The 24664-nt window shown below is 33.9% G+C and overlaps 1 protein-coding gene across 2 annotated transcripts; it reads left to right on the forward strand.

Moving 5' to 3' along the window:
• Positions 1-275: 275 nt before the first annotated feature.
• vg (transcription factor vestigial) lies at positions 276-24231 on the forward strand. 2 transcript variants are annotated; one of them, XM_081987334.1, is made up of 5 exons: positions 276-753; positions 14759-15044; positions 15479-15649; positions 21126-21446; positions 23931-24231. In XM_081987334.1, the coding sequence occupies exons 1-5, from the start codon at positions 601-603 to the stop codon at positions 23978-23980; spliced, it is 981 nt and encodes a 326-aa protein (XP_081843460.1). In that variant the 5' UTR covers positions 276-600; the 3' UTR covers positions 23981-24231. The 2 variants fall into 2 exon arrangements, with proteins under 2 accessions (XP_081843460.1, XP_081843461.1); XM_081987335.1 differs by lacking the exon at positions 276-753 and adding an exon at positions 9964-10229.
• Positions 24232-24664: the final 433 nt, after the last annotated feature.

Raw genomic sequence — 24664 nt, forward strand, 5'->3', positions numbered from 1 at the left:
CATTGGAGTAATGAAGACCGTATACACGCGGGCTCCATAACCCTTTTCCTAACAATTATTTTTGATATAAAAGCTGGTCTAGGCGGTATAAACATACCTCTACCAACCGAACGAACTGATTGGTCGGCGACGAGTCAGACGGTCGCTGATTGGCGGCGGCCGCCCGGAATTTCATAATCGTTACATGGCAGGGCGGAACTCCGCATGAAATTTAGAGGGGAATACATGGGCGGAGTTTCGTGTGGAAATGCAGGGGTAAAGAATTTTTGTCCTTTGCCGGCAGTTAGTCCCATATCGGTTTGCATTCGATGAACGCTGTGATTTTGCTACGTTTAATTTATATAACTCGCTCAGTTGATTAGAGAGAAACTTTTGAAAATGATTGACTGGGAATTTTGATTTTGACGCTTCTGGGTGGACGGAATAAAGTGATTCACCCAGTAAAATCGAGTGAGAGTGACGCGCGTCGGATGTTTTGAAACAGGGTGAAATCGCGCGATGCGACGGAAAACCGTGTGACTGCTCTAAAACAGTTTCATTTATTTCGGTGTACTTTGGTGATTATTTAGTGCCGAGAGAACGATCGTTTGACATGTGTATATGTATATAATGAGTTGTTCTGAAGTTATGTACCAGGCTTATTATCCGTACTTGTACCAGAGGGCGGGGGCGGCGCCCCCCGTTTCTGCCCATCCGGTGCCTAGGACTGGACCGTTTAGTTCACCATTTGGAGCTGCCCATCAATATGATAGAGTAAGTTTAATTATTTAACTACCAAAAATTCAATAAAAACGTTATTCCGACCAATCAAAATCATAGTTCTGTGATTGTCAATTTGACCATAATTCATATACCTACTTAGAACTAAAGAGAGGTATTGTTATAATATTATCATAGTCATTTATATAGAATTTCTTTAGAAAAATAATTATTTTAGACTTAAATTACTTACCTCACTGCATTATACAGTCTTTTTGACATACTGGACACAAAGTTACATTACTAGACACAAAACCATTTACTGTGCTTAAAACACATATTTACTACATTAATTTTAAATATTTTTTCAATTTTACATTTGCAAAAAACTGCAAAAACATCATTAATAAGCTCAAAAATGCAATTTGTATAAGAGACATCAACAGTCAATTAGACCAATAACAACTATCATTTCAACAGTTTTAAATGGTATTAGGTTTTTTTATTGGGCTCTCTAATTATATTATAAATTCTAACAGAACTACATTGTATCTTTTCAAAAATAGAATACAATAAGGTTTTCAGAAAGATATCTACTTACTAACAAGCCTCTACTATAATCATAACAACTAAGTGATTCAATAATAAAAATTGGTTTATATGGCAAATAGTTGTGTGCCATGGAAAAATACTGAATAAGCCATTTGATGGAAAGTAAAAGCTCAATTTGTACCATTTTTTGCTTTTGCAAAAATCTTGATAAATAGCTAATAAAATACCGTAAGAGGAGAAAGGGAATTTTTCAGTGAGCTGTATTTTACTTAATTAGGTAATACTAAATGACAGACAAAATCAGAACATTTTAAATGTTCAAAAATTATTTGGCAGCACTCTTCAAATAAATGATTAAGACAGTAACATAAACAATTATTTTAGGAAGAACTCTCTGTATATACGGATCTGTTCTAGCTTGGTTTTGCTAGTGAATACTATACAATTCAAATTACCTTGACCTCCATTAGGACTAATCTAAATACGGCAAGTACTGAAGTTTTATAACGTACTGATAGAACTAGGTTTGTTTTTTCTGGTTTTAAATACTTACTTTAGACTTGCTCTAGGAAGGTTTGTCCATTTCGAGACGTTTCGCGTTACTTTTAACCCGCGCAAAAAATTAAAACCTATACGAACGATTTGTATGCCGGTCTTTACGATTTTTTTCAATCCGATTTCCCGATGTGAACGAAATACCTAAATGAACGAGACGCGATCCACAAAAACCTCTTTAGCTATACGGAGATGACGGAAAAACGCTACAGAACGTGACGACTCTTACAGATTTACAGCATACTTACTAGTGCGAATCAAGCGCCTAGCAAAGAAATGGAAAAAGTAGTATTAACGACCGAAAGAAAAACTTTCAGGCTTTCAGATTTCAGGAAAACTTTGCTTTAGGATGTAGAGAGAGAGAAAAATTGCAAAAAAGGGGACAGGAGTCTGTCAAGCGTGACAAATGCCCTTGGGTGGCCAACTGTACGTTTAAAACCGTTGCTAGTGGGGAATTTTAATAGAAAACTCAGTAATAAACAAGGTGTTTATAACTATTTTAATTAAAAAATGTCTACGTGGCTCTAAAAGTGAAATTTTATGCAAAAGCCTCGCCTTTCCGTTAGTTTAATCAATAACGAGCTCCCTACCCATGACTATACTGATGAATATGCTGCATGCTTTTATGCAATCTATAGAATAAACGGTAGAGTAGAATTTAAACCCTTTAAATTTCCTTTAAAAATCCGGAAATGTATAGCTTGATTTTTAATGGAACACCCTGTAGGCAATCTTTATTTTCAACAGAAAAAAGGCTATCGACCACTTGGTCTTTCTGCCTAAATAATTATTATTTTTGTGTTTTGTTATATTTAGTGAGGTTTGTTCTAACTGTAGCTGCAGCAGTGCAAAACCGTTTACAATAATCATAAAGGGTTGTGAAGTACACAAAATCCAGATTTTTAAATGTAACATAGTTATTATTTTTAGAGACTTATTAAAAGTTGCAATGATAGAAAAATTTTATAAAAAGCAAAATTATGCAAAGAAACTCCACGTCACAGGAATTTGTTTGATATTTGGCAACGCTGTTTCTGATCAATTTGTGAGTGCAAAAGTGAATATTACTAAAATAATAAAAAAGAAAGAAACACATCAGTTATTTTCTTTAATGATTGTGTTTTTTTTTTCTTTTTCTTTTTTTTACATTTCAAGGCAACACTGGTTGCAATCCAAAGTAAATATACATAAAACAAAGTTTGTGATTGTCAATTTGACCGTAATTCATATACTTAGAACTAAGGAGAGGTATTGTTACATTATCTAAACATTTTTATAGTCATTTATATATAATTTCTTCAGAAAAAGTAATTATTTTACACATAGGTATACTTAGATCACTTACCTCACTGCATTATACAGCCTTTTTGCCACCCTGGAAACAAAATTCCATTATTAGACTCACAAAACCATTTACTGTGCTTAAAACGCACATTGATTTAATTTTGTCGAGTTTACAATAGTCATTTGCAAAAGAACTGCATAATTATCATTAATAAGCTCAAAAATGCAATTTGCCTAAGAGACATCAACAGTCAATTAGAGCAGAAACTGCTTTCATTTCATTAGTTATTTTAGTAGGTATTTTACATTAATAATTATTGAACACTCTGTATATATGTTTTAACAATTTTAACAATTTGGCAACGATGATTTCCCTGCTGCTGTTATTATTATAACTTCGAATCAGAGTTACAAGACATCTGTGATAATTAACTAAAACCTCCTAAAAACCAGTTAATTTACATTGAAAATGTAGTTGCTAAAATATTTTTTGCTAAAATCAAAATCAAAGAAACTTGAGGGAGTAATCAAAGTTCACTAAATCACACTGTACGATGTTGACAAAGGTAAAATAGACTTTCTGCGATTTTCAAAACTGTGTGTTTTTCCTGCAACTTTCAAGATTCCACATGAAATGTTAAATAATTCAAAAACCAATGCAGATACGACCCAGGTTGTCCAGAGAACCTTGGACATATAGGAGATTAACTTGGAAAATTGTTTTTATGTATTTATCTAATTGAAAAAATTGAAAAGTGAGTTGCAGAACACTCTCCTCGGATATAGATCTATCTATGGAAAAGTTTATTATGTAAACTGATGTTGGGATTTTGAACTTGAACAAAAACCCGGTTTTGATCAGTATTTAGGAACAGACAATGTTGAATACACATAATTTTGTCAATTATTTCAATCCGGGATTAAACGAAAACGCGCTTATCGGTGTAACCTAAATGAGGGTACAATCGCGGGGTACTTTGCGCCAAATAGCCGGATCATTAAAAACCGGCGGATTCGTTTAAAATTAAATGGTGAAACGTGGAAAAGAAAAACGAAAAACGCAAACTCGAAATCTTCGGAGGCGAACCGGAATGCATTAGCGCTCGGCGGCACAAAGGAGCGGCACTCTTCAGTGCATGGTGGTAAAAAATTACCGAACGATTAAAAATATTTCCTAGTCGGGGTCTACGGTTTCGATTCTTGTCAAACACACTTCGGCTTTTACCTTTTAAAAAAGAGGAGCTGTGGCGATCCAGAAACGAACCTGTTTATTGACAGTTTCATAGTTTACTGACAACTTAAAAATGCGTATAGAGTGCGCTGCGTGTACGAGATCAGATTTGAAAAATTCCACACGCTAGGAATGTAATCCATCAAACGTCAGCTTGCGATCAATAACGGAATTCACCTTTTACTCGTATTTCCTGATCGAGAACGAGCCATCGCCAATGATGGCGAAAACCTTGCCAAGCCAATTATCACGTCATGTCTCCAGTAATTATGGTGATAATGTCCTATTGATTCGCGATTTCATCAACTTCAGGAATTATTACCCATTTTCAATTCGTTATATGAATAATATAACATTCAGTATAAGTATGGGTGCACGTCATTAACATGAAAATTTGCTGCGTTGCCACGTTTTTCACACGTGAATAGTGTCTTCTATTAAGATGTCCAGGAAAACAACTATTTTTAAATGTTTTTAAGAGTGTTCCATAAAAAAAAACGTATTCGTTTAATATATACCGGATGAGCAAATAAGTAATCTAATTAAAGAATGTGTTAAAATGATTGAGCCGGCTAATTGATCAGAAATTTAAAAAAAAAATTATAAAAGAAGAAGGAAATAATGTATTGAAATGGTTGAGCTGGATAAGTGCCTAAAATTTTCAAAAGAACAGCAGAAGAATGTGTTAAAATGATTGAGCTGGCTAAGTAACTCAAATTTTCATGAAAAGAGTATAAAAATGAGTTGAAAAAAGTTATTGAGCACGCTAATTGCACAAAATTTTCAAGAGAAGAGTGAAAAAACGCATTGAAGTGATTGAGCTGGTTAAGTGCCTAAAATTTTCAAGAGAAGAGTAGAAAAATGAGCTAAAATGATTGAGCCGGCTAGTTGCTCAGAAATTTCAAAAAAGACAAACTGGTAAAAGAAGAGAGAAAGTATGTATTAAAATGGTTGAGCTGGCTAAGTTATTAACATTTTCAAGAGAAGAGTAAAAAATTTGTTGAAATGATTGAGCCGGCTAATTGCTCAGAAACAGACATTCTCTGTATTTTTATAGTTTTTTTTTGTGATGCATTTACTTTTGTCGAAAATTATTTCAGTAGTTTAATAGTTTTTTGAAAATTCGGCAACATTAGAAAATGTCATCTGTGATTATATATATTTTACAACTACTTTTTGGACTAACCACTGATGTTTCTTTTCTTTCTGTCTGTCCATCTAATTCAGTCTAACCTTCCGAAACCTTCGACGTGAGAAAAAATCATCGGTGAAAGAGTCTCGATTTTATCTGTTTAAATTATTGTACCAGAAACAATGTCGCGACACGTGTTTTTCCCATCTAATGGTCTCTCTTTCGAATTGTTGATGCACGATTATGGTTTTCGAAACTCGAGAAAGTTGGGATTTAATTTATATCGGTGCGTAAGAACCACAATTTCTGGGAATTTGAATCGTACCACCTTGAAGTTACCTCTTAACTTTCAATCTGGTTAAAGTTTCATTAGTTTCAATTTAATCAACTCAACCGAAACCAGTATGGTTACGTGTTTAATGGTTTTTCTAATATGAAACTAGTATAACATGCGAAATGTTATATCAACTGCATAAGTTGGTTTCGGACCTACCGGTCTTGCAAAATCAACTACCATGACGTTACATGATGTATTTGTAACGGCTAGTCACTATATTTTGTATTTTGTTCTACCTTTACATTGATTCTGATGTAATTGTACTGTAACAACGCCAGATAATAATAATTATATAATTAAAAAAGTCTAGTTTTCTAGTGTTACTAGAATTTTAAATTAATAGACGACACTATTACACTTTATCCTAATATTTTGAGATTATGCATTAATTAACCAGAATAGCAGTTAACTTGACAACGGCCTAGTTGTCTGTTATAGTAGGTCAACGTTAGCAACCAAACACAAGAAGCCTGGTTGTTGGACCTAGTATAATCACTGACAGACCAGAATCTTAGGACCTTAATTAAACGTTATTAACAGATTTAATAGACAATAAACCTCGAATCGTTGACACTGATCTTTTGAAGCAAAAACATTAACACGTTCTAAATCGCACAGACCAAAGAATGACAATTTCTCGTCGTCTAGTTTATCGTAAGTTATTACGCTAATCATGTGGTTGTACTCGTTTTTCTTATTCTTCGTTGCGTATAGTCTGAATGGTGTATATACGTACAGGTTGGAAAATAGGCGCATTACCTACTGGACGGCCTATTTATTGTCCGCGGTAATGGAGATTTATATGGCCGAGTGCCGCAGTTTCTTATAGAAAACTTCCATCAAGAAAAAAACTGTGATTTCTTACCTTGCAGTTTGAATGATTTCTTTCACGCAGCAATGTTTTTGAATATTAATTTTTATGATTGTAGATTCGAATTAATGTTTTTAAATAGATATAACATGTCGAACAAGTAAAGAATAGAAAGAACAAGAAGAAAAACACGAACGGAACTTTTTCTCGGTTAACTGTACGAAATCCTAGACATGGCAAAGCAGGAATATCGCAATTACGACCTGCTGGCTGACTTTATTATTTACAGACCGAATGACTGTTAATGACGATGGAAAAAAGGGTTTTACAGTTAATATGCCAACGTATTTATCGTAACTATACATTATTAATTAACTTGTCCATTTCCATTATGATATGTGATAATTTATCTCGTTCCAATTAATTAAGACGAATCTGTAAAAGTGCGCGTTTGCTGAATTAGCGCCGCACAAACATTGCCGCCTTCAATGTCTAATCGATTTCTCGTTTCACAAAAGATTATGCAGATAAGATTCAAATTCAGTTCGGACTTGTTCCGCGTGTAAATTAGATTGGCATTCGCGGAATTCCAATTAAAAACATATAAATTACAATAAGATAAATGAAGCTAATTATTTTAAACGTTGCAATAATAATTAAAGAAACATTTATAATATTTTGTTGAAAGCATGAAATATACATGTAAACGAAGTAGAGTTGGGAATAAAATGATAAGTTTAATAACAACTGACTTTTCAATAATTGAATTATGAATTACTGGGTGTCCCCCACGACAAAAGAATGCAAGATTTATAATAAAATAATGTTAATGAGACAAACTATTTTAGTAAGTATTTAAACCTTGGATTGTGCAGTATTTGCGTGAATTACAGCTTTTTTGACCAACCACATACCCCTGGTTTGTAGGCCAAATGTCGAAGTTCTTCAAAAGTAATGAAAGGGTCAGGTCATATTGGGACTATTTGACATTGTAATGAAAACGAACACCGATTAGAAACATTAGAAGGTTAGAAGGAAGAAAATAATAAAAAAACTTATCCAAAGGAAAACTTATATTTTGGTGAATCAGGACATAAAATTCTAGAAGCGTTTTCAGGAGTCCGTTAATCTAAACCATTTCAAGAGAGAGAGGGACTGACGAATACGCATATGTACCATCAGGATGACTGTGCTAGTTTTGCGTAATCGCAGATTAAATTAACCGAAACTGAAGACCTTAAAACCGACAACAGGTCGGAATTCAAAGATAACGCATATTATTCGGTTTTGATGAGCCGTCCGCTGAAATGGCACTGGCCCACGTCGGTCTTGTCAAAGCATTCTTGCTGGCCGGTGCCTGTCCGCTTCCCGGACTTCTAATTTCGACAACTGCCCGGTTTTTGTTCCCAGTCTATTCATCAAGACACAGATGGGCCAGTCCAATGCTGAAAAACAACCGATTGTCCGGCATAAACCATTATTTGCTGCCGGACGGTCATCGCAGGAATTTCTGACCGCGTCGGTGTCGCTTTCCCACATTTGTTTGCCGGCAGGTAAGTCCCCTGGATGATTCCGTGAGAATCAATCCGCCAAAGTCCCGATTTTGTCAGTTCCAATTCGAAGAGACTCGCGATTAATTAAAACAGCATCATCGTCAAAGTGTCCCAAGAGAAGAATATACCATCAGAGACAAAGACTCGGACAAGGACAGAGCAACGCATAGAAGAGAGGAAGAACGGGTCTTACCAGGAAAAGCGACCGTACTTTGTGTTGTCCAGTCGCGGTTGATACAGTTCCGCGAAACCATGTACAAAAGAAGTATGTGTGCTGTATTCAATATTAAGTATTAAATAAATTAAGCAGGTGTAACTGCCTTGTGGCAGCGGCCATTGGCGGACGTAGAACGCCTGCAGAATGGCTTTGATTTCAAGGGAACTGGTTTAGGTTGGACAATCGGATTTTAATGTGTTGGTCATGGGTATTTATTAACCGGGAGAAAATTCTTAATGGAAATACCTTAGACGCGTCTTTCAACTTAAATGATCATTATGCTACTTGCATATCCGAAATAACCACAAATGGTATCAAAGAATTGCAAACCTGACATATCTTAGTAATGCACTTAGAAAATAGTCACGTGTTGCCCAAATACTGACAGTTTGGAGGTCCAGTTTTTTATATTAAACAAGAATACTGAATCAAATTTGTTAGGTATACAGGATGTCAAGAGAAAGAGTTGCTTTTAGTTTGAGTATGATCTAAACTCTAAACCAAAATCCATGTAAATAAGAACCATAATTGTCTCTACCATCTATCTTAATTGTAACTCGAAATTCCATTGAGATATCAATTTATTTCATGCCTTTAGAGGATTTCTCATCATTAATTTATAATTTACTAATTCCAATAAAATTCGAACATACAATGGTTTCAAAATCAACTTGTATATTCAAAAAACATTGATATGTCTCGGTTCATTCTGCTATACAATTTTATCGTTTGTCAAGTAATTGGCACAGTTTAATAACTTTCTTCTCGAATTTGGTATACCCTGTACACTACGATTAAAATAATCAAGTAAACCACCTTATAATTCATAAGTAAACTGTTCATTTACCATAATCCTTATTGTGTTTACTTTATCGCTGCTGGTTTAAAAGTTTATTAAGCCTGTATTAGAAACCATTTACATTATACAGAGCAAGCCAAATTTTTCATTTTTAAGTTACTATAATTTTTGCAATAAACTTAATATTTCAGGTAACCAAAATTTTTCGACGACTCTTAAATTAAGTGTGTCAAGGAAAATAACAGACATCTTTAAAATAATTATTGGTCCTTGTTTACATATCTTTCGTACATCGCATTAACGTTAAGTAAACAAATTATTACATAATTACAAGGCGTTATCGGATTTATGAGTATAATACGTCACAATCTATCAAACTTTAACGCTTATCGGGATTAATCAGCTTTAGAAGATAGTTTCTAGCGATTAGTTTTCCAAATCAAACTTTAAATTACTTATATCTAAACCAGAAAATGCCAACCACATTCCAATGGATTAGTATGATTGTTTTTGAAGTGTTCTGCTCAGATAATGCTATGACACCTTTCTACGTCACCACGATGATCCATTCTACCAAATTAGATTAGCAATAATTTGAAAACTTGTTATTAAAAACAAAAGTATTTAGAACTAACCAGAGCTGTAACATTTATCAGACCATACAATATGGATGGTTAACAGACAAATTTTTTTTTTCTGAGAATGACCTTTTGTATCCGGCACATTCTTTATTTATCTAAAAACCATATTTTTGGTATTCCCTTAGTGTAAATGTGCCGGTTAACGCGAAATAAACCTGCTCGACTTTTTTGGTGTGTGTTTATGGCCAAAATTTGTAAACATAGCTTTTCGAAAAACAAAACAATGGACGTTTTTTGTTGTGGCACATTGGGTTGCCAAAACTGGTTTTTAGATTTCAATTTTTGGATGATAGAGTATCATAATGCAATTTCGTTATTCGGTCTGTAGAGACAGTGGTAGTGATTAGTGTTTCATGTGTTTCAAGACAAAATGGACATATTTGAAATGAATTACGCCGATTTGTTGAACATTGATGAGGTGGGTTGATATTTTTGTTCAAACAATTAAAATCAATAAAATTGCCTGTGAAAAGTCTATTTACTAAACGATAAACATTTAATTTCATATTAATGAAGTTTTATAGAATGTTGATACACGTGTTCCTTCAATTAGCAAAATCTACTTTTAATAATTGGAAGTAATTATTGCTCAATTAATGACGTAAGTTACAATTCTATCTTCTATAAAACGCCAAGTAAGACATTTTTTTGTTAATGTTAAGAGTCATCCTGAACGTTGTCACATCTTCGTTTTCCTGTTTCTTTATAAACTTTCACCCTGTATATTGAAATTGTTCACTAATTAGAATAGGGTGTAAAGGTTACGACAAACTGAATCAAATAACTAATAATATACAGGGTGTCCCAGTTAAATTAGTGCACTTTTTGGAATTTGAACGCATATACAACGTAAAGTAGAATTTGTCATATTTATTTTACCTTTAGAAAGTTGTTAAAAAAAGAAATTAAATTGATTGCATTTCTTGATAAGGGACAAACCTAATTATTTGCTTCGTTCCAGTTCTTTTAATTGTTTGTCACATTAAAATTATATGAATTTTGTTACTTCCAGATAAATTTATTCTTAGGATAGTTTCTATAGAATAATGACAGAATTATCCGATAAGAAGAAGTCTGATTCTACAGTTTTCATAGAAATTATCTTTGGGGTAAAATTATTCTGAAGTGAAAGTACTGGCCCTATTGTAGCAAATATATATGCAGGATGAAGCATTTTTAGTTCGTTGTTGGGATCTTGTAAAAAACATTAAGCATCCACGAGTTTTGTCACCAAATTTTTTAGGCATATAGATTCAGTCTTCTATAGTCCAAAGAAAAAAGAAAATTTGCGGTAAAATTACAATTTTCTTCAAAAAAATCACTTTCGTTCTTGGTTAGTCTAGGTCAGTTATTAATGCATTTTTATTTCCTAAATTTGCAATAAACAAGAGAGAGAGAGAAAGAGAGTAGATCATTTGGCAACATCACACCGACAACATCATACATTTTAAGGATTTTTATCGCAATTTTCGGAAGAAAAGCCGTAATATAAGTGTTAAAAAAAATTACGTACAATTTCTGGATGCTTAATCTTTTTTAAGACCCTATAATTTTTCTCAAAGTAATAATATCATTATAATAATTAAACTCCAAATAGAACTTATATACCTGTACAGGATGTCCAAAGTAGATAATTTTGTAGATACAGAGTGCCAAAATTCTATTTTGTTTTACTTTTTAAAAATTATTTTGTGCATTATTGTTTACAAATTTTGCTAAGGGGCAAATTACTATACTCTTCAATAATACGAGTATATTGACTTGTCTGTACCGTTGGTTGTGGATCACGCCCATTTGGGGCCCAAAGCCGATCCTTCTTCGGATGACTATTTAGACCAGTGAAGAACATTCCTGGTACAAAAGCGCCTTGTTAACATGTTAACAAGTCTTCTGTGGGCAGTATGCCGCCAACTTCACGGTATGACTCGAACTGACCGAGGCGAACGACTACGATTCATCAAAATCGTTGACGTCTTAATAGGTCCTATTTGACATTATATCTTGGCTTATTTTTTCCGTTGAATGGCCTGGACCTTTTAAACGAATTAAACGGGTATTACATGACCAAATGCAGTGTCAAGATAAAATAAATTAATATTAATCTCGGCCCGTTCCGTCTTTTATCATACAGCTTTCCGACAAAGCACCATATTTATGTGCACTCGAGGAACCGACAGCCAAGGCTTCTTTTTAATTTGTTAAAATACCTGTTGCACTTGCTGCAACATTATTTATGCCCCTTAAGGTCTTTTGATAACTCCACGCTAAATGGGATCTTGAGTATGGTAGGGTACCGATTTTTCGCGCGTGAATTATCGCGCGATAATTTCACGGACACTTGAATAATGGCCGCATTTTTGCTACAGTTTCTCGCTACTTATAACTTGTCAGCTGGGATCGGGTAATTCCAGGTTCTCTCATGTACAATTTACTTCCCGCAGGGTTTTGTGTTACCCAAAAATTAATGTTTCACAAAAATCCCATCCATTTGGTAATATTCAAAGAAGCCTTTACGAGCTTCTGCAAGGTGATGTTTACGTCACGAGCTTCGTGGGGGCTGACAATAAAATAAAATTAATTATCTCTCATTTCATATTAGTATAGTATCAAAACTGTAACTACAGACTACAGACGTGTAGTCAGTATGGTGCAAATGTATGGAATATCTCCATTTAAACTGTTAGTTTTTTTTGTCGATGGTTATTTCTGACTGCGTTTCTTTTGATGAGAATTTCATGTATACATCCCAAAAATAAGACATGATCTTAAGATTTTCAAATGCATACCTCTATTTTTTATTACATTTTAGAATTCTGTATTGAATTTTAGGTAGGCTTTAAGTATCATCTCTCATACCTATCCACAATGGTTATCGAGATATTTACCATTAAACATAATAAGAGCACTGAAATATAAACATTTTATTTACCTGCAAATGTCGTAAACTATTATAAAACTACTATTTCAAAATAACAACCATTTGTGGTTCCAGGCAGGAATTTTCTCTTGCCAGTGCCCAAGCAAAACCAACTTTCAAAATTCTGTAAAAATCCAAAGAACAAGTAACAAGTTTTGACATTTGGTACAAACATTACTTATTTTAACTTAATTAACTGTAACCCAAATTCGATGCTCACCATTGGGATCTCAGTTATTATTGAAGTAACAAAAATTTTTAAATTAGTTTTAAAGAATTATATGGCTAATTCAAATCTTTTTTGAAAAATATTTTATTATTTTTTGTTTTCAAGATATTTCGAAAAAACTGAACAGTGATGATTTCTTACATGGCCATTATTTTGCAAACTGTTATTATTTATACAGGGTGATTCCAAAGTTGGGACTTTCCTTTCACCTGCGAATAGGGCTTCAAAAAATAGGTTTTTTTTTTCGTTTGAAGCTTTTTTGAAATATCAACAATAACGAAGATACAGGGTATACTATCGACATTTTATAGCATTTTTTATCATCTTTTCAACGATATATAGAAAATTTAGATTGGAGAACAAATTACAGCGTCACAAGGCTTCAAACCTGGCAACATCGCTGCAAACTCACAAAAAGTGACACAATTTTTGAATTAAAATATCTGAAAAACTGTAAAAGTTAAAAAATTCTCTCAAACACCATTTTGAAGCATTTTGCATTTTTTTCCATTTGAGTGCAAATTACAGCGTCACAAGGGTTTAATCCCGGCAACAACTCTTTCAACTTACAAGAAGTGACACAATTTTCGAATTGAAATTTCTCAAAAACTGAAAAATTTAGAAAATTCGCTCAACCGACATTTTGTAACATTTTTCATCCTCTTTCTAATGATATATAAAAAATCTAGATTGGAGTGCAAATTACAGCTTCACAAGGCTTCAAACCTGGCAACAACGCTGCAAACTCACATAAAGTGACACAATTTTCGAATTGAAATTTCTCAAAAACTGAAAAAGTTAGAAAATTCGCTCAACCGACATTTTGTAACATTTTTCATCCTCTTTCTAATGATATATAAAAAATCTAGATTGGAGTGCAAATTACAGCTTCACAAGGCTTCAAACTTAGCAACAACGCTGCAAACTCACAAAAAGTGACAACATTTTCGAATTGAAATTTCTCAAAAACTGAAAAAGTTAGAAAATTCGCTCAACCGACCTTTTGTAACATTTTTCATCCTCTTTCTAATGATATATAAAAAATCTAGATTGGAGTGCAAATTACAGCTTCACAAGGCTTCAAACCTGACAACAACGCTGCAAACTCACGAAAAGTGACAACATTTTCGAGTTGAAATTTCTCAAAAACTAAAAAAGTTATAAAATTAAAAAAAAAAAATTATTAATGTGTGTTGATAGGAAATAACCTGTCAGTTAGTTGAAATTAAGTTAAAGTTATTTTTTATTTTCGTTTTTTCAGTAAAAATTTTACACCCTGTATCTTCGTTATTGTTCACATTTCGAAAAAATTTTATTTAACGTTGAACCTTATTTTTTGAAGCCCTATTCGCAGGTGAAAGGAAAGCCCCAACTTTGGAATCACCCTGTATATATGTTATTATATATTTATGTTTATAATAAATGAAGTTTTTTCTTAAAATGACCACCTCAATAGTGAATCTGAAGTTCAAATACAAGACACTGATTGTTGACATTTTCCTGGCAAAGACAGCACTCTAACAGGTCTGTCAAAATATTCATATATGCTTTAAGGTACAATTTCGTCAATCTGTTAAAAACAGCTGCCATAGTGATGAAAACACAAAAAACGTTAGAAACCAACTGTCAACAAGTTATTGTTCAATTCTACCTCAACAGTTTTGAGTTTTACAGTTAAATAAAATTTGACAGCGGAGTCACATTAAAAATTTGTCCTTCTTGGATTGTTCTGCATCTGTTCACTGTGTATATTAAGAAAATAAATAGAGGATATTTTAAAAAAATCAATGATTCTTTTCAGTTTAACGTTCAACGACTGCAGGACGCTCACACCCTGTCTTCGCAGGCGGCGGCGGCCAGCAGTGCGGTGTCGAGCGCCACGACGGCGGCGTCGGTAGGCGCCGGGGGCGTACTCGGGGACGCGCACCCTCTCGCCGCCCACCACCCGCACCACCCCCTTTACCTGCAGGGCTCGGCTCATTCCAGTGGCGGCTCGGTCAGTTCGACTGGGGGCGGCTCCCCCACTAGTCCCTTGAGACCTGGCAAGGAAGAAGAGTGCAGTTTGCACGGGAGAAGTAGTACTGAAGGTTAGTTTTGTTTTTTGTGTTTTATGTATTTAAAAAAGTGTCTGGTTTCTGATTATATTCAAAGTTTTGCTACTCTTGCTACTCTGTAAATTAAATTTAAAAAAATCTCTGTGAAACATGTCATCTGCTTCTTAGGAAATATTTTTTTTTTTCGCTACCTACATTCCTTCTGAAGCGTCTGATTACCTACAGAAGCTAGATAATTAATTTTTATCGTCCAGTCCAACCAGATAGGATCTTATTGTCAAATATTTATAGCTGACAGTTTAGAAGATTCAAAAGTAACCGACACGTAGCTTTAGTCTTCACTATAAATAAGTTTAAAGATTCGAGATTTATAGATAGGAGATTTGTTATATTTTATTAGGACGATTTTAATGGTTTAGATTGTGGTTTGATTACCAGGAATTTCAAAGATTTTTCTTCGATTCTAGATCGCCAAGCTGGAGTTGAAGACGATGATGATTCTCAAGATGCCGGAAGTTCGCGGGCGCAATACGTTTCGGCCAATTGCGTCGTCTTCACCCACTATCAAGGGGACGCAGCGTCCGTAGTGGACGAACACTTTAATAGGGCTTTAGACAAAACATCCAGTCATACGAAAGGTACGCAATTTTGTACAGAACGTATTTAAGCGTCGAAGAACAAGATTTAGTGTCTCCAAAAGAACACGACAATAATACAAATGAGCTCTATATGGCGCCGAAAATTTCGCATGCACAAACCCGTACTGATATATGATCGGCTATTATTCACAGCCCGGTTTAAATGAAAACGTGGTCACAGGGGACATATTATAACATTATCCCGAATAAATCACGACTTATTTATGTCAGTTCACGGCCACTAATTACCCACATAAATATATCAGATTTGAAAAAATACGGTTGCCCTACGTGGAGATTCCTATCGGGTACCACCACCAATTTCGTGGGATCCCAGTTGCCGCTGCGATATTGTTGTTGACATTTTTTTAGCTTCAAAATAATTAATATTATGGTAAACCCTGAAATGTTTAGCAGTATTTGCGTAAATCACTGATAGTAGTTTGTGATTGGTAAAAAAAGCAGCTTTCAGCTTGCTGCTACCAATCACAAACTATTCACTGTTTTGAGATTTACGTGCAGGCATTTAAGTCCTAAAGTCTGTATCAAATTCAACTTTCCGTTTACACTAGTTGGGCAATCACGTGACTGATTTGACATATTGCTGAATTACACAATTTACCGCCAAAATTTAGATATTTTCTAAGTAAACAAAAAGCTGCAAAGTTACCGTTGACAGACTCTTTTGTGAAATAAAAGTGTGACATTTTTAAATTGACTATAGGAATTGAAGGTGAAGAAAATTGCAATCTATTGATAAAATAATGTCAAAAAATTAATTTTTCTTTCTTTGGTATTATTTGATTTTTCTTATCGTTGAAATTATGTTCAGAATGTTGCGAATTAGATTAGATTATGAGTGGTCATTTTAGCTTGAGGTAGCAAAATACTGTTTTGAAATTTGTACCAGGGTTACCAATTTTTACATCTACAGAAACCGAGAAATGAAATAATTTTAATAGACTCTCCACTGTAGTAGTTTCAGAGATATTAAAACACAATGACACAAGTAACAAAATATGCAAAGTTGTCTCTTGAACAAATCTTAAGAAATAACATTTTAACAAATATTCGAAACAGTTTCTGTCAACTCCAATAACTTACACTTAAGAACATTGTTTTATGACAATAAGGATTTGTGTGCTCACAACTTTTTTAAAATTAAAAAACATGACTAAATGAAAGCAAAGTAGTCAAAATTCGTTTTGTAATATTTGTTAATTTTAAGTAAGACCCTTTTTGTAATTCTAAAATATCAAAATAAATTGACTTTTTAATGAAAAAATATAATTAAATAACACCAAACTTTTCAACATCCAAAATCAAATTGGGAAATTTCCTCAGTTTCAAAATAGTACGTTAACATGGAAGACATGTATGTGAACCTGGAGGGCTACTGTAAATAAAGTTTTATGGATACAATTCCTATTTTTTTTAAACTAAAAACAGACTTGTGTCAGAAATCTGAAAATTCTTAGGATTCACATTTCAGTAGCAATATAAATGTGACCTGGATGGCTTTATACGAGTTATCGTATAAATAAAGACATTAGGTCTAAGTATATGCATATTTATATGAAGAAAAATGTATCGGCGAGAGTCGTCGAAGCCGTAAACTGTAAAAAAAATTAATACCGATAAATTACTTTAAGCCGCATTTAGTAATGATTAATGGCACCATTGCAAGAGAACGATTGCGCCTCAAGGATACGAGAGGGAACAACACAATGGAGGCAACGATATACGCATATTTACTAGTTCATTTATTTAAATAAGTACCTTTTCCAGCTAACAAGGAGCCATTCGTCAAGGGCACCAGGTATTTATCACCAGAACTGAGCTGGTGCTGTGGGAATCAGCAGCTCCAGCGGCAACCTCAAAGGATAATCGACAATATAAAAGTGAAGTTAACATTCAGAAATAAAAAATAATCAGATAACGTTTTATATAAATCACGAGTCGAGGCAACATTCTGAGCACTGTCGTTCGTCTCTGTTCCACTCGTTATGGGCCACTTTATGCTTCTCGTTTTCGTCTGAGGCAAACTGGTTTCTGTCGTTTGGTCACCTTTGGCTCGATCGAGGAATAATGTTAAGACGATAAGATTCCTTTTATCGATGCCTTACCGCTTCGCAGGAATTTGCGCATCAACGACACAGTCATCGGTCGCTTGGCTACCTTAATTGGACCAAATTTGTTGCGTTTTCGGCCCTTTTTATGCTCCTACCCATCGTCCGTAATTCATCACCTCCGATATACGGTACATACAATAATTCAAATTAAATCATGTAACCAACCATCTTGAATTTCACCCATCAGGAATTTCAATTCTCATTAAAATATTTACGTCACTAAAATGGTAATGCGCACAAAATGCAAACAAATTATTTTCATTTTAAATAAATTGCAACTTTGATGACAGCCTCGTGTCTAGTTGCACGATGAATAAATTCATGCTCGTTTTTCAAGCTAAAACATTATAATATTTGTAACAAAAAGCAATAAACATATATTTTGATACCATTTCATTTGTATTCACTGATATGGTACATGCAGACAGGCCATAATTGGTTGTTAAATCCTCTTAGAAGCTAATATTGCTATAATTAATAACATATGATTGTAGATAGTAGAAGTTAATGTATAATTGATTGCTTTGGATTGTCAGACTCTTCAGTGAGTTGAATAATATAATAAGTATTGATATGAAACCAGTCAAAAAGGTGTAGAAAGTGGTAAACTGTACAGAAATATGTCATACAATGTCTGTCATACAATAGAAAGTAGAATCTATCTTTCATTAATACAGGGTGGTCCAGTTTTAAATGTCAATAATTCACCATTGCATGGCCCATTAAAAAATAAGTTGACATGCATTATGTCATTTTCCTGAAAAATGCTTTCTAAGAAGAATACAGCCTTTGCCAAAATTCTCCAGTAGCATAGATACAGGAAGATGGATTGATTCTTTACGTCACTGGATATTTTTCAAAAATTTTAATTTTTTTACTTTACTTCTCCAATTTGACAAAATAAATACCTCTTATAAAATTCTGATTTGAAGCTTCGTTTACGAGATAATTGAGTTATTACGTTCAAAGACCCAAAATCAACCCAACTTAACTTAAAAATGGTCTTGAAAACAGTGAAAATTTACTTAAGAAGCTTAACACATGTCTTTTTAGCCAGTTTTCATAGTTTCCAGACAAATTGAAAGACTTTAGTTTTGAAAATTGACTTAGAAACCAGTAAGTTTACTTTGAAGGTGAAAATTGACTTAAAAGGCTTAAAAATTATCTTTTGACCAGTTTTCACAAATTGAAAGATTTTAGCCTTGGAAATTGACTTGGAAACTGTGAAAATTGATTTGAAATGCTAAAAACTGTCTTTGTAGTCAGTCGTTATAATTTTCAGATAAGTTGAATAACTTTAGTAGTGAAAATTAGGTTGTAGTCATGAAAAACTACTTTATCTATAAATTTTTATTACAAATTCACACATTTCAACCTTGAAAATGGACTTGGACACCAAAAAGTAACTCTAAAGCAATGAAAAGTGACATCAAAAGCTTCAAATTTCCATTTGAAGTAAGTTTTCATACTCTGAAAATACATTTCAATATTTTAATCTTGAAAATAGTCTTAAATACAGGATATTGACATTACATTCATAAAAATTGACTTGAAGACTAACTTTTCAGGTTTGTTTACTTTGCTTTTCATTTTCTTAGAACTCTGGACTATTTTTAGGGCCTTAAAACTGCTTTCAGCTAGGAAAATCGAAGACTATCCCCTATATCGACGCTTTTAAACAATTTTGAAGGTCTGTGTCTTCCTTAGGAAGCGTTTTTCAGGAAAATGACATAATGCATGTAAACTTATTTTTTGATGGGCTATCCATTGGTGGATTATTGACATTTAAAACTGGACCACCCTGTATAATAACTTAGTCTGAGCAAAATAGATATAAAAAGTAGGTATAACTCTTTAGAGCTATTTAAAAATGTCAGCAAACTCTAAAGTCATTTTTAGCCTCCTATTTAACTTAAATATTCAGGATTTATTTAAAAATTACAAAATTTCAACTGTGGTGTCATTAGGATATATAAAAATTATTTTGAACTTATTAGTTTTAAATAGATCAGACTTCTATTGAAAACCATACATTTTCAACTTTATTGTCGTTTGTAGAAGCTAGAAGCCTCTAAAATAATCTATTTAGCTTTAATACCTATTAAAACTTACTATAAACACAAGTAAAAAGCTTAAAGTTAAGAGAATTTTTTTTTGGCTAGTATCCCCTTATAGGGGGAAGTTCAACGATAACAAAACAAAAGTCTTATACAAATCACATACTAATGAGCAAGCTAGAAACGTGCCTAATTATTCAAGTAATAATACGCACATTATTTTGCCATCTTAAACAGATAATTATATTTATTTAGCTTTTGTTACTATTTTTAAGATGTCACGTTTTTAAGCATCTACTCGACATTTTCCGATAAGCGGTGGCATTCCAAAATGATTATTGTAATTTGCAAAGGCTGTCGTCTGATTTACTTTGAAACTTGGGTGTTTGTAAACAACAATTAAATCATTGACCCGATCGACGTAGCTTATCGCACATTCCACGAAATTGGTTATAAGTTTTATTGCCATATAGTTGGCAGTCGATTTTGATCAATCAAGCAAACACATAACTTAAATAGACATCGCTATTTCGCTACAATAGCAATGTTGTAAACACGATATAACATTCCATAACCTACATCAGATAGACGTCGTGGTGTGTACGGGCTATCTATTATGATTGCCATTTATGGGGCTGAAGAAATCTTAATGCATAGATGCCAAATAGAGAAAACGTCGCAGAAAAACTAGCGAATTGGCATGACTTACGACACATTTTACGCCGAATTAATAAAACGATTCCACACGGTATGGCAACCATTTACATAAAAAAGAAAATTACCGACAATTAGTAACTGTGCGGTAATTATCTTCAGCATTTGAAGAGCGTCAGGCTTGCAAAATCACTGACGACTGGATTCTGCAAGAATCATCACGTTTTACATGAGTTATAATAGGAACGCAAAATGTTCTATAAAAGTAAATAAGACATACACACAAGCACCATTAAAATGGAATATGACTATAACAGATTAACCATATCAGGACCGAAAACGTCAATCGCAATCTCTTTGTTATTATTACTACTTAGTAGCACATACATGTTTATCGGTATAAAAGCCAGTTGCATAATGGGCATTAATACACAATAGGTGCCTTTCTAATTAGTCATTTTTCATTACAGGAATTTAAAAGATAACATTACTTTTCTCGCATTGTTTAACTCGCTGTTCCTATCTGTTTATGGTTCTGAATAAGGTGCTTTCAAATCCTTTACAACTTGACCTGAATGAACCAAATGGAGTTTATAATTTAACTAGTCTCAAATTCTCAATTTTTTATTCTAGATAGTTCACCAATGTCATCCCGAAATTTCCCACCCTCCTTCTGGAACAGTCAACACTACAGCGGAGCAGGAGGGGGGCACCACGGCACCTCCGCTGCTGATCTCTACTCAGAACACTACCATCCTGGAGACGCCTGGTACCAGTACAGCCAGCACCATAGGGCGGTCCACGACTACCATCATCACAATATGGCGGCCCAATATGGCGGACTGTTACTACCTGGTTCCAGGTTGCATATGAGCTCACACGCTCCTTGCAAAGCCATGGACTGGCAGCATCCCTCCATCGAATCACCTTACTCATCGTATCCAACAATGTCAGGTAATTATTTTTTTAATTCTGTCCCCAATACCAACCATGTTCTTAAACTTTTCAACCTCGATACTCTTCTTCTGCCCATTCCTCTAGCTCTATATACCTTGTCTTGGAGGACCTTCTGTAAAAGGACATATTATCGGCTCTCATTACAGGTGTCAGATATTGTAGCTTTCGAGTCTTAACTGTATTATTGGTTATTCTCTCTTGAAATTTTCGGTACAGCCTGCACAATTCAAATGCCACAAGTTTTTTGGAGGAGGCCTCCGCAAGCGTCAACGATTTGATTCCATAAAAACGGATAGTAAATTGCATTTGACAAGATGATAGAATAGTAAAGACTACTAATACTTTTTTTACTTTTCTTTGTTAAATCATTAACAAACTTGTTAGTGTATGCAAGTTTTTGGGGTCATGGTCACGTCTTTACCGGCAAAAAGTTACACTTTAGTCGTGCAATTCCAGCTCCATCGAGATGGTATTAATGATCATATAGATCCATCATCAAAATGTCTTGAATGCTCCCCGACCGTCAATTCTTTCGATTCTTTCAATGAATCAAACTTAGAGAAACAAAAATGATGGGAATGTCTCGAGTTGAAATCGCGCCTCTATTATGTCGTCAAAAAATCAAAACCATCCAGCAGAGACCGGACCTAAATAGTATGAGGACAAAAAACGTCTACGGTCCTATTAGTATTCGGCTTTCATTTTCAGTAAAGCTTTTCTGAGAAGTGCCTCTTTCCTGCTGCCACGAACAGTGCTGCCATGTTCATTTAGCGGCGTTGCAGGGAATGGCAATTAGAGACATCGCAAGACATAAAGGGGGAACCAGAAGTGGGCAGGAGGATACTCGCCATTGGCCGGCCATGGTCAAACGAGTTATTGATCTCTTGATACAACGCTCGCACTCTGTACAATATATAAGTTTCCTCTCTTTCTTTCCTTCTTACCTAGAGAGAGGATACTGGTCTGTTTGGCTTGCAATAGCAGGAATTCAGTGCATGCATAGTTGTAATGCATTTTCTGTAAAGCGTAATGGGATATTTATGTTGGTTAGTGCCACTTTTAAACATTTATCCAAACTAAATAAACAATTCACTCATATAGTTAAGAAAAAAACAGTTTTAACCAATCTTTTGCATTTTGGAATAATTGGAATGTAGAAAATATCAAAACGATATATTTTTTTGGTTTAGACGAAATGCAGAATAAACCAAGTTGAAATGAATGTTCCAGGAGCGTTCCAATGCACATATTTATACGAAAGGAGCTGAAATTAGGTGAAATAAGTAAAAAAAGCACTTAACAATTTTTCATTTTTCAAAAAAATTGCAACAATGGTGGGGTATTTGGGGTCTTTTTTAGTACTTTTTGAAATTTAATATCTTAGTCTTAGAAGTCAGTTTTGGCTCATTTTGTAGTATTTCTTATCCTGTCTCTAATGTCGTTTTAGTGAATTCCAGGAGGGTTCCAATGCACAGCAAAAGGCATATGTATACCAAAAGACCTTAAATTAGGTAAAATAAGTACAAAAAAAACACTTTAAAATTTTTTGATGATCAACAGATGTGGGCATATTTTTGGAAAGCTTAAAATCTGCATTTTGACGTTACTTGTCAAATAAGAAAGTAATTTTACATTCAATAGTCAAAACTGCCAAAATCAATTCTAGAAAAAGGTAAATGTTCCAAGCAGTCTATTTGGTTTAAATTGTCATTAAATACAATTTTTTGGAAAGACTTTGGAAGGATTTTCAGGACAAATTTGAAAAAAGGGGATTTAAAACACTGGAAAATTTTAAACAGTCAAATCAATATGGTACTCACTACCACTGCTGACGTGAAAGCCAGCAGTAAAACCCATCAAGTATTTCTGCATGATATATATCTCAGACAACTGCGATAGAGGTATCTAATTCTTTAGTTAAATGATATAGCTACTGGAATGCAAGAGTAACAGACTTATATCATGTGCTGCAATCAAAATATGTATAATGTAATGCTCGTAACATTATCTGTATCTTCAATTAGATTGAAGAGTACATTTAATGGTTTCACTTACGGTTCAGGTTAGTGCTGAAAAATTACGTAGAAGAATGAGCTTGTAAGAGATTTGCAAATTTTTTTAATGAATGGGTGAATAACCGAACTTCCGGAAGGCACTGCCTCTTGTTTTCGGCCATTATCGATGTAAGCCGAAAATAAGGGATAGGAATTCCTTTGACACCCCCTTTTCAACATGGAAGTCTTTTTAAGACTCGCGTTTTCCGATGTGGTCGTCCGATAAACAAATCGCAAAGGGCTGTAATTACTCGTTCGTAACGTGTTAGCGTGACTACTTATCAAATCATAAAAAAACGTACCCGCGTACCCTGTTAATAACTCTAACTTATTTTAATTACTCCCCCGGTATAATACGAAGTCGAGTTTTTTTCTTGAAAATTACACCGATCATGTAAATGAATGACCATTACCGTTTTTGTTGCAGGATTGGAAGCTCAAGTCCAGGACTCGTCGAAAGATCTGTATTGGTTCTGAACCGAGACTAAAGACGCATCGCGAGGACTGTGTATAGTTAATTTTAAGTGCTACAAGTGATTCTAAGTGTAAAGTGAAAGAGTACAAACTTTTATCTAATATATTTAGAAAAAGGTGAAACGGCGCGCTTGAAAAATTGAACTCTAAACGTTTATTCTGAATAAATGTTCCTTATTTTTGTCAGATACGATCATTGTAAAAAAAATGACGCTAAGTCTGATTGTAAGTATTAAAGTTATAAATGGCTATTATTCCCGACTTTTATTTACTCTTCTTAAAGCTTCAAGGTAAAATGAATACCCGAAAAATATAGGAAAAACCACAGTTAACTTAGTTTAGTTTATAATTGCAAATCAGAAAATAGTTTTTTATTTCTACAAATTATAGCAAATTTCCTATAAAGAGTCGGTCAACCTCCAAAGGTTGAATCTTGTTTACAGTAAAGTGTAAGAAGGTTTAAAGCATAAAAGTAGATTGAAAATTTATGTAATAAATTGGATTGTTCAACCATGTTTGTTGAAAAATATGACTATAAATGACAAATGATGATAATAACTGTTTGAAAGACAAGTCAAGACAATCTGCCTTTTTTACCACTCCTCAATTAGTACCACCTAACCCCAGTATTAACACCAGTGACAATTTCAAATAAAAAAAAAGAAACAAAATTATCTGGTGGTATAA

This window comes from Ips typographus, linkage group LG9, assembly GCF_016097725.1.
Source record: "Ips typographus isolate SLU linkage group LG9, UJ_Ityp_2.0, whole genome shotgun sequence".
Taxonomy (NCBI): domain Eukaryota; kingdom Metazoa; phylum Arthropoda; class Insecta; order Coleoptera; family Curculionidae; genus Ips; species Ips typographus.